The following is an 11125-nucleotide window of genomic DNA, read 5'->3' as shown; positions in this document are numbered from 1 at the left end:
CACAGGGTGTCTGTTGTGGGGAGGGGAAGGGAAAGGAGTTTGTAAACCGCTCTGAGACTCCAAGTGAAGGGCGGGATATAAATCCAATCTCTTCTTCTTCTTCTTCTTCTTCTTCTTCTAAAGCCGCTACCTGGGTTACGCCTAACACCTTCATCAGGCACTACACCCTAGACGTCCGAAAGAACTCTAATACCAACATGGGACGTCGCATTCTGTCTTCGGCTACGCAGTAATAGTCCTGCCAGCACCCTCCTCCAGGTAGGCTACTGCTCGCTAATCTCCCATTGGTGTGAAGCACAGAGACCACGTCGAAGATAAGTAGGTTGCTTACCAGTAACTGGTGATCTTCAAGTGGTTATCTGTGCATTCACACCACCCGCCCTCCTTCCCCACTGCTGTCAGCTTCTACATTTTTATTAGGGGTTGATTTGCGGTGGTTTGTAGGAACTGGCGGGATGTCCGCGCCCACCCGTCTGGGCATGCGCAGTGGGGTTCCTGCGCATGCCTGAGGGACTGGGCATGAAAATCCGTTAAAAGAGCTTGCTACAGCACCAATCGATCCAGCGCGTGCACACTAGATCCCATTGGTGTGAATGCACAGATGACCACTCGAAGATCACCAGTTACTGGTAAGCAACCTGCTTTTCTTTAGTGTCATTGGACAGCTCCTTGTCCCTCCCCCAAGCACAGAAGCCCCAATCCGTTCTGTGAAATAGAAGACAGTGGAGAACACACTATGCAAAGAGTTAAATTTATGCATGATTTATAGGAAGTGCAGAATTTCAGTTGACTTGCTACTAAATGTTTATGGTTTTTTTTCTTTGTAGCACTGAGTGTTACATACACAACCATGATTGTGTCACAGGGGACCACCTAGCTCAGACTCACAGCAGCCAACATTTCATCACGCTGTAGAGTGACGGACAATCCAAGCTGGGGATTTAGATGGGGAATCAGAGCTCTGAACAGGGCAGGGGAATCCTCCGCACGCAGGACCCATTGCCTGCCACCACTCCGAGCAGCGGAGAGAGAAATAAAATATGGGGGGGAGGAATCAGCCTTGTATACTTACTGGAAGTTGATACAGGAAGTGACAAGGGTTGCTCTAGGAATAACCAGAAACACTATGGTTTTACCATAGAGTTTCCAGTGATTCCTAGAGCTTCCTTTATCATTTCCTGTATCAGCTTCCAGCAAGTACAAAAGGCTGCTTAAAAAAAACCCAACCTCCTATGATGCTGTGCCTGCCCACAACCCTCCCACCGGTTGTGAAGGTAGCAGCAGAGAAGGTTTTCAGTTCCTGGAGACTCAAAGAGTAAGGAGGAGGTTGAGGCCTTCATCTGGATGGGGCTCCCAATTAATCCTCTTGCAGAAGTGCCTGTCTGTCATAGACGCCTATGGGGAAAGAAACGCGCCGCCCTGGGAGGCAGAACGGGGCCAGCTGCCGTGGCCCCAGATAGCCCAGCGGATTCTCTCATGGATCCCCACAGAGGCGTTCTGGATGCACCAAGATGCCCTGCACCATCCAGGGGGTCCTGCAGTAAAAATGTCGTCGTCCCCCCGCCTACTCTGGGCATGTGTCAATGATGGGCATTTTGCTGAGGCTGACCAATCTGGCTGGGGAGATTCCTGGAGATTTGGGGCGGGGCCCTGGAGGAGATGGGGCTTGGGGAGGGGAGGGACCCCAGCGGGGGTGGGGTGCCATAGAGGCCACCCTCTGAAGCGGTGGGTTTCCTCCAGGGGGACTGGTCTCCATAGTCTCGAAATCAGTTGTGATGCCGGGAGAGTTCCAGGGCCCACCTGGAGGTTGGCAAGCCTAATTTGGAGAAGGGAAACATAAATGTCTATCTATCTGTCTACCACGTTTTGTCCCACCCTTCTTGCAGGAAGCTCAGGGCAGCCTGCCTGGTTCTATCTTCCCGATTTTATCCTGTCAGAACCATAGAGGTTTTTTTGCAAATCCTAGAGCATTGCTTCACCTCTTGACATCATGACATCACTTCTGGTTTCTGCTTGGCAAGCCCCAAGTCCAAAACGTTGACCAGTGTGCTACACTGTGAATCACAGGGAAAAACAAAAAGTATCTTGATGGACGAGGGGTCAATTTATGAAGCCGTGTTTATTTTTCTGTATGTGTGGAGGCCTGTTCTGTCAGAGCTGACCTTGAAGGAGCTCTCTCAGCCCCACCTACCTCACAGGCAATGCGCCCTCTAAGCTGTGGAGTCTTGTGAGCAAAAATTCTACTTTGTGAGCTACTGGCATTAAAGTTGTGACAGAGCGATTTGGCTACTGCATAAATTAGTTTGCTCTGGAGCCCTCCTTCCTGAGCTAAGGCAAAAATCTGTGAGCCAGAGGCTAAAAAACTGTGAGCTAGCTTACACTAACTCAGCTTAGAGGGAACACTGCTCACAGGGTGTCTGTTGTGGGGAGGGGAAGGGAAAGGAGTTGCAAAGCCGCTCTGAGACTCCGAGTGAAGGGCGGGGTATAAATCCATTCTCTTCTTCTCTTCTTCTTCTTGCTGAGTAGATCCATCTTGGCAGGCAAGAGAGAGCGAGGCAGGGAGGGATGATGCTCTCTTCTTCTTGCAGGCTGACAGCATTTGTGCTCAAGTCCTTTGGGCAGGCCCGTCGCTACATCTTTATAGAAGACAAGCACATCCTGGATGCTCAAGGCTCCCTGGCCATCCGGCAGAAGGAGAACGGCTGCTTCCAGAGCTCTGGGCACCTCCTGAACAATGCCATCAAGGTAGACGGTTATGTACAATCTCAGAATTTTAAAGAAAAGTCCTTTAGGATGGGCTGGTTCAGAGGGCAGCCATGTTAATCTGCTGTACAACTAGAGTTGCCAGATCCCCCCGGTCGGGGCGGGGTTTCCCCCGATTTCAGGGGCTCCAATCCACCACCAGCCAAATGACTGGAAGGTGAAGCCTCACCCCCGAACAGCCTCCTCCCACGTCAACATTGTCAGTGCGATGACATCACGCAGAAGTGACATCATCATGCCGGGCATGTCACACAACGACACTCTAGCATTTTAGCCAAAACTCTATGGTAACCTCTAGCATTTTGGCCAAAACTCTATGGTCTGCATATGTTTATTGCCCTTTCGTGGCGGCTCCACTGTCCTTGCCCCTCTGCACTGCTTTAAAAGAATCTTCTCCAAACAACATTCAAACAAGCATAGAGAAAGACAGCGTCACAGCAGCACAAAACTGATTTAAAAATGCAAATGCATATTCGACCATTATGGCTTTTGCTTCGGTGGCAGTCCAGGGAATCCTTCCCTGGATTTCTTGGCACTCTACGTGTCCATTAGCAGCTCGCTTCTCTACTGTTAGAGGGAGATTCTGCATATAGCATTCGGTCCACATTTTCTCAACTGGGAGGGAAAAGTGCAGCTCAAAGCACATTCAGATACCCCGGCCGTACTGACTGCAAAGTCACCCCTGAATGGCCATAAAACGGCCATAAATCTTTGTAAAAGGTACCATAAAATCCAGTGATCGAAGGAAGCGAAAGTGGCATGGAGTGTGGAGGCTACCATAAGACCTGATAATCAAAGGAAGTGAAAGCAGCATGCAATGCAGAGGGGGAATATCTGTTCCAACGTGGGTTTGTGAAAACAATGGATGGAAAAGCCAACGCAGAGTCAGCCTTCGTTGCAATGGGGTGGCGAGGGACTGAGTTCCCCTAGTCTGGGTTACGGGGAGTCTTGGGAGCAGCACCCTCTGGCAGGGGCTCATAGGGAGCTGGTCCTGGGAGGTCTGGGAGAGAGATTTCCAGGGAAGGGTGATAATTACTGATCTTGAAGAGGTCCATGGATGCAGCAAATTGAAGAGCAGAACAGCCAGTATTTCAGGAGGTGAGAGAGAGGAGAGTCCACAAAATGAAGGTGTATGCAGTTAGTACCAGGAACACACACACACGCACACACACTGCTGGGGCAGCAGGGTGGTCCCGTTATAGGACAAAACATACCCGTAGGCAAGGATGATGTAGGCAGCAGGAAACAATGACTTAATGGCTTTACATAAGGTAGACAAAAGGTGTGAGAGGCTTGATGGCTCTAAAAGCACCAAATGGGGAGGGCAATAGGGAAAGTGGAAAGATTTAAGCACTGATTAATTGCCACCTAATCAAGGGGTAATGGGTGAGGGGAAGTAAGGCTGGGATGTTGATGGGAATTATGCTGAGTGAATCGATAGGTCCTTGTGAACCCATTGTTCTAAAGTCATGTGTCTCTCCAGGGCAAGGAGGGGGCAGCAGCCAGCTCTGACTTGCATTTGAAACTGTTTTCCCAGGCTGATACCTGCCTGGCATCCTTATTGGTCCATTTTGGCCCAAGCAGTGCCCTGCGCTGAGATATTGGGGTGATGTATGGAGAGGCGTTTGTGCTATAAACCGCCCCTCTGCGAGAGGAGGGGTCTGACTGCTGCTAACACGTTGACTCTCGAAAACGTATACCTGAAAATCTTGCTGGTCCCTAAAGTGCTACTGGTCTCGAATCTAGCTATAAAATGGCGTTAACATACAAAATACGCTAATATAAAGAAGAGTTTAAACGTTCAGAAAAACAGATAATATTTGAAACTTTCTGTATATTTAAAATTGAGATTGAAATTAAAATCTAACCTAGGGACGACAGTCCTTTGGCTCAAAGGGGCTGAGATGTATTTCACTGCCGCTTCCGTCACCTTTCTATTGTCTCCTGAAAGGATGTTTAAAAGATGGTATTGAGTCTGGCTCTCTCCTCACCATGCCGGGAAATATCCTGGTTGGCAACATGAGCAAGGGGATTAGAGTTCTTGACACTCGCTCCACAAACACCAGGAGATTTGGAGGGGGGGGGGGTGCCTGCAGAGGGCAGAGTTTGGGGAGGAAGTGGTGTCACGTCTGAGTGATGCTCTAGGCTGCCTCCCTTAGTCTCTTTGGTCTACCATAGAGTATCACTATGTGGAGGCCATTTTCTTCTCCCGCTCCTTAATTCCTCACGAGCAGGAAATGGGGGCTGGGGCAGGTAAATCCCTGCCCAGGTGGGCAAATGGGAGGCCCAGTGGGGACGGAGCATACCGGTGCTCGAATCACGTCCGGCAGTTGTGCGTAGACAGGAGGGCAGGGCCTGTGTGCTTCTCCCGGCTGCGCCTCTCTGTTCGTCGTTCCCACCTGGAACGGGTCATCTTGGGGAGCAGTTCCAGGGCCATGATCTTTGAACTGACAGCGGTTCCCTGTCTTGTCTCCTACAGGGCGGGGTGGACGATGAGGTCACTCTGTCTGCTTACATCACAATCGCCCTGCTGGAGATTTCCCTGCCTGTCTCGGTAAGGACTCTTCTCCCTTCCTCAGCCCACCGGGAGGGGGCGCTATTGAGGGGGGGGGCCGTGGGCACGTGCACTGTTACCCTTCCGTTTCAGAATGACTGTCTCTCAGAAGAGCCCGCATTTCTGTCCACCTCTGTTCTACATTCTAGAAGCAACAGTTCTTATAAACAATGTATTGAAGAAATAATGTTTGCATATTATAAAGAATTAGACAAGGCACAAATCCCGTTCCTTAATTTAAAAATAAATGAGAACATTATTGTGACTATGAGACATTTAAAAATGCTCTTTAAATTATGTTTGTTTTGTTGCAATTTCATTTTAAATCTTTCTCGCCGGCTTGAAAATCTTATTTTATTTTTATTGGATTGGATTTGTCGCCCTCTCTCCCCGCATAGCAGGCTCAGGGCTGGTTCCATCAGATACAATAAACACTACGCAAAGAATTAAAAACAATTAAAAACCTTTCTGAAATAATGATTCTTTCCTAGAGTCGTGCATGCACTCCCCGGCCACTCTGCCCGGCCTCAGGAAAGCCTCCTCGGGGGTGACCTCCCAGGCCTAGCCATTTCCCTGAGCCCTTCCCTGCGTCTTTTCATTGGTTGGTTCTGCACAGCCTCTAGCACACATTGGTGCCAGGTGGTTTTGGCAGCGGGTACGCAGGTGCCTTCAAGCCAAGCACGGTGGTCTCACCAAGCCTTCAGAGACGAAGCTGATGGCTTCAGAGGAACACCTTTGTCCTTCTCTCTCTTTCCAGCACATGGTGGTGCGTAACGCCCTCTTCTGCCTGGAGACGGCAGCACAGGCAAAAGACATCCACGTCTACTCCCGGGCTCTGCTGGCTTACGCCTTTGCCTTGGCAGGGAAGGAGGAGAAGAGGCGAGAGATGCTGACCTTCCTCGAGGAGGCCGCCGTACAAGGAGGTGACGAGAGAAGTTCCATATAGGACAGAGCCTTTCAAGAGGGACTCGCTCATCCACCCCCCCTCCCCGCTCTCTGTTTCCTGACCAAGGAGGCGATGGGTCTGTCGGCCCTTCCAGTCCTTCTCATGCAGCTGCTCAGCACTTCCAACTCCCCCCCTGCTGTATCTGAGAAGGAAGGTCTAAGGCACAGTGGCTAAAAAGGTATCGCGGTTGGGTGGAGCTAATTAACCTCTGCCCTGGCCTGGACGGCCCCGGGCTAGCCTGATTTTGACAGATCTCAGAGCTAAGCAGGGCCAGGCCTGGGAGACCACCAAGGAAGTCCAGGGTTGCTACGCGGAGGCGGGCAACGGCAAACCGCCTCTGAACTTACGTCACGCCTGCTACCCCTCTGCACCTCACACCCAACCCAATCAAGCCAGCTATTGTCATTTGCCTGCTGTTGTCATTCGACATCTGAAATCATTCCGCTCTCCGAGGTATAAGGACAGATGGATTTCACCTTCTAGCTGTATCTGAGGAAGTGAGCAGTGACTCAGGAAAGCTCATCTTCTGCCATAGATGTTGTTAGTCTTTAAGGTGCTCCTGGATTCTTGCTCTTTTCTCCTGCTATAGACAGACTAACACGGCCACCCATCTTGACCCACCTCTGAATGTCTCTTGCCATGAAAATCCCATGAAGGGTCGTGTACTTAGAGAGGCTGTATCACCCACTGGATCAGTTTGCCACCTGTCTGCTTGTCACAAGATCAAACGTTTGATGAACTGTTCCCCCGTGCATGTGTTTAGTCATGCCGAGAGAGAGACAGAGAGACAGACAGAGAGACAGACAGAGAACCTCTACAATCACAGAGGACTGCTTTCCCCCACCTGCCACATCTGCTGCTTGACACATTCCTTAAATGCAGAATAAAAATCAACTCTCCACACTGGGTGACTTACAGTCACCCGCTCTCTCCCTGTGTCCATTACTGTGGCCTGACTCCGTGGCAAAGGCAGGCAGACTGTTCACGTGTGGACCATCGGCGCCTCTGCAGTCTCACGCCGCCTGATGGGAATCGGAGGATTTTCTACAGTTTCACGCCACTCATTGGCCAGATTCTCATTGTTAAAACTTGATGGACAAAAAAGTTGAACTGGTGATCCTCTATCTTTCGGGGGTTGTAGCAGCCCTGGATATGCACCACAGTTCGGTCATGGTTCTACTTGGTTGGGGATTTCCGTCAGTAGCTTCTCCTGCTTCATCCAAGTGGGATTACTTTTTAGCCACAGTGTGTCTTACACCTTCCTTCTCAAATGTCAGGTGGGTTGGAGAAAGTCTCCTTGCTCTAGAGGCAATTAAACGTCTCAGTTGCAGACAGGTCTGGAAGAGAAACCTGTCTCCAGGCAGCCAGCTGTTCAGTGCAGTGACCTAGAATTGGGGGGAGCAGGTTTGCTACAACTTGCACAAACACACACTTTGTACTTGAACTGGTAGCACACAAGTGCATAAGTGGGTCCTTCCAGGCCTCCTTTGAGACAAGGAGAGAGATCTTGTCACAGAGAGAGAGAGATTCCTTCTCTCGGCTGGCTCTCGTAGGCATGTCTTTCTTTTTTTGCCTCATAGAGGGCCCTGACCTGGATAGCCCAGGCTAGCCCCATCTCATCAGCCCTGGCTAGTATTTGGAAGGGCGACCTCCAAGGAATACCAGGGTCATGATGCAGAGGCAGGCAACGGCAAAGCACCTCTGAAACGTGTCTTGCCTTAAAAACAAGTCTAGCTCACCACCTGGCGGTGCATAATGCCAAAAGAGCTAGAACTTCTGGCTGCCAGACGATCTTAGGCTCTCCTGGCAATACTACACACACTGCCATCCAATAATTATTAATGATTACCTTATAGTAACTATTTAGAGCACCTCACATCCATTGTCTGAGGAGCCTTTGCAGTAGCCTTGCGAGGCAGGCCTGCCTTCTCACCCCCCCATGCTGTGGGAGGTGGCTGCGACCAGCACCCCCCCCCCCGGGCCACTGAGGGAGCAGAGCAGGAGTTCTCCTGGTCACACACATCCCTTTTCATAATAAAATGCGTGAAGCTTCTTTTCTGCTTGGCAAACCCCCAAAGCAACATGCTACAGAATGCAGAGGTATGAAATGAAACCCCGTCTCTCCACGTAGTCCAGCTTCTGCCCTTGTCCAAACGGCTGGCCGACTCTTAGGCCTCCGGCAAGCGAAGGAGCCCTTCGTCTGCATCCGGGAAGTCTCTCGCTCGAATGTCACTTTGGCCGCACACTGTGCCGGTGGCTCTGAGCAGCCCGTTCTCCACTCCAACCCGCTTCTGTAATCTGTTGGTAAAGAAATCAGACTTTCATTATGGGTAGGAGTGCCAATTCCAGGTTGGGGGGGGGTGGAACCTGAGGAGGGTAGGTGTTGGGGAGGGTAGAGACCTCGACGGGGTATAACGCCATAGGGTCCGCCCTTTGAAGCTACCATTTTCCCCGGAGGAACTGATCCCTGTAGTCTGGAGATCAGTTGTAATTCTGGAAGATCTCCAGACACCACCTGGAGACAGGCAATAGGGTTGCCAACCTACAGGTGGCACCTGGAGACCTCCCACTATTATAATGGATCTCCAGATGACACATATCAGTTCCCACGGGGAAAATGGCTGCTTTGGAGGGTGGACTCGACGGCATTCTACCCTGACGAGGCTCCTCCTCTCCCGAAACCCCGCCCTCCGGAGGCTCCACCCCCCACATCTCCAGGTATTTCCCAACCCAGAGCTGGCAGCCCTAACTGGCAACCTTGTGGGCCTTTTGTAAAAATTACAAGACAAACTATCCGAAAGACGTGGAATCCTCTGAAGTGCTGGGAGTATCGTTACTTGTAAATCGGCCATGGGCCTCTCTTCCACTCTCTTACATTAATATCTGGGGATTTTTTAGTTCTATTATAAACCTTTAGAATATAACATTAATATGTTCATCAGATTACTTTCCATTAACAAAACCCCCAAATAAGAAAGAAACAAACACCCACAGCTGACAAATACAGAAAAATAAATGATGCCATAGTAAATTTTAAAAAAGAGAAGAGAAACCAGTGGGGTGGGGGTGGGGTGAAGAATTCCTTAATTCCTAGATTTAAGGAACATCTGCGATTGCTGATAATACAGAAGGGAAAGTAAAAAAGGTGAAGCATTTGCACACGAACTCCAGCCAATGCAGCACTTTTGAGAAAGATCCTCTTTAAGCCTCACGTGCCAAAGTGCCTGTGGTAGTAGTAGTACCTGGATTCTCTGCCCGAGTGCCAATAACTCCTCCTTCTCTCTCTGAAGAGGACGGCTCCATTCACTGGCAGAGGCCTGGGAAGCAACAGGAGGAGGTCAGCTGGCTCTTCTACCAGCCCCGAGCTGCCTCTGCAGAGGTGGAGATGACTGCTTACGCACTCCTGGCTTACCTCACCGAACACCCAGCGCCGTCCCAGGAGACTTTGACGAAGGCATCCAACATTGTCAGATGGCTCAGCAAGCAGCAGAATCCCACCGGTGGGTTCTCTTCCACCCAGGTAAGCGCTTCCCCCCCAAGAGGCTGGCAAGGGGGGTTTTGTTTAGTTTTTCCTCCAAGTTTTCGAGGTGCTGCTTGCAGGTGGCAAACAAATTACCATCGAAACAAAGGGGGCTTACAAATCATGAATATTATTTTGATCCTTTGTCCCAGATTTATCTTCATTTCCTGTTTATATTTTTCATGGGTGACTTTTAGCTCTGCTTCAGGAACTGCACAAGCTGTGTTGTTCCTGCCTCCAGGGGAAGTTCTTGGTCCTTCCCCTCCTTGATGGATGCAGGGTGTCGGTTGGAGAACTGTGTCTTCTTCTAGAGTATTTTCCCAATTGCATTTCCTTCCCTGTGTCTCACTGAAATGGAAAGGGACTGAAACTGGGAAAATGGGAGGGAAGGGGTCTCGTGGCAAGAGGACCTGGGGAACAAGAGGAATTGTGTCTCCCCTCGTTCTCAAAATGACAGGACTTTTACTGGGCTCCATGCAAGTCGATGGACTCCTTCGACCTATTTATTTGTCTGGAGTGAAGCTGCTGATGGGGAAATGGGGGGAAGTGGGATGCAGTTGCCCCCTATGGCAGAGCCTGTTGGACCAGGGGCCCGGGATGTGTATGGGGACTCCGTTCATCCCATAGCTATTTTTTATTAGAAATGATGCTTTGACAGTTCTGCTGCCCTGTAGATGAGTCTCTTGTTTTTGCCTTGCGTTGGTGTGCTTTTTGGTAATAAGTTTCAGTTCAGTTTTTCCTTGGTACGATCAATACAGACACAGGGCAAAGGAGATTTATACAGATGCTCTTTTCAGTGAGACAGGTCTGAGCATAAGGGCAAACAGAGGGGTAAATGGAGTGAGTGATTGAAATCCAAGTCTCGTCCATATCCGGATTCCTCCCCAATGGGGATCCGAAGATGACTAGAACACTGTTCTCACCTCCTCCATTTTATCCTCACAAAAACAACCCTGTGAGGTAGGATTGCTACCCAAAGAGGCAGTCTCCACTTAAGCTGAGGGAATTAGCAAGAGGAGACGGAGCAAGAGGCAGGTAACTGAGATTCTCCACCTATGGATACCAGGATTTTTCCCTTTAAGAGAACTCTCAAATAAACTGCAGATATTCAACTGGAAAGGTTTTTATTAAAAAGAGAAAGAATAAAACAAAAATGCACACAATAAACATACACAAGACACTTACAAGAGCTAACTAAGGAAATCAGGGAGGAAAGGGGATAGCTGTTGAGAGATGGGTGATATTTAACCGTCTTGGAGAGGTCCATGGAAGCAGCAGATCTAAAGAGAAAACAGCCAGCATTTTTTTCTGTGAAAGAGAGAAAAAGAAGCCCACAAAGTGG

The 11125-nt window shown here is 49.8% G+C and overlaps 1 protein-coding gene across 1 annotated transcript in view; it reads left to right on the top strand.

Moving 5' to 3' along the window:
* The window catches only part of LOC107109302 (alpha-2-macroglobulin-like), an 83409-nt gene that overhangs the window by 63554 nt on the left and 8730 nt on the right, over nucleotides 1–11125 (top strand). Inside the window, exons 26-29 of the mRNA XM_015409902.1 lie at nucleotides 2589–2745; nucleotides 5243–5317; nucleotides 6075–6240; nucleotides 9554–9783. Coding sequence (XP_015265388.1) covers nucleotides 2589–2745; nucleotides 5243–5317; nucleotides 6075–6240; nucleotides 9554–9783 — 628 coding nt within the window. The remainder of the gene's footprint in view (nucleotides 1–2588; nucleotides 2746–5242; nucleotides 5318–6074; nucleotides 6241–9553; nucleotides 9784–11125) is intronic.

This window comes from Gekko japonicus, unplaced genomic scaffold (genome assembly GCF_001447785.1).
Source record: "Gekko japonicus isolate JY-2015 unplaced genomic scaffold, Gekko_japonicus_V1.1 scaffold170, whole genome shotgun sequence".
Classification (NCBI taxonomy): Eukaryota; Metazoa; Chordata; class Lepidosauria; order Squamata; family Gekkonidae; genus Gekko; species Gekko japonicus.
This window is presented reverse-complemented; position numbering and strand designations above follow the sequence as displayed.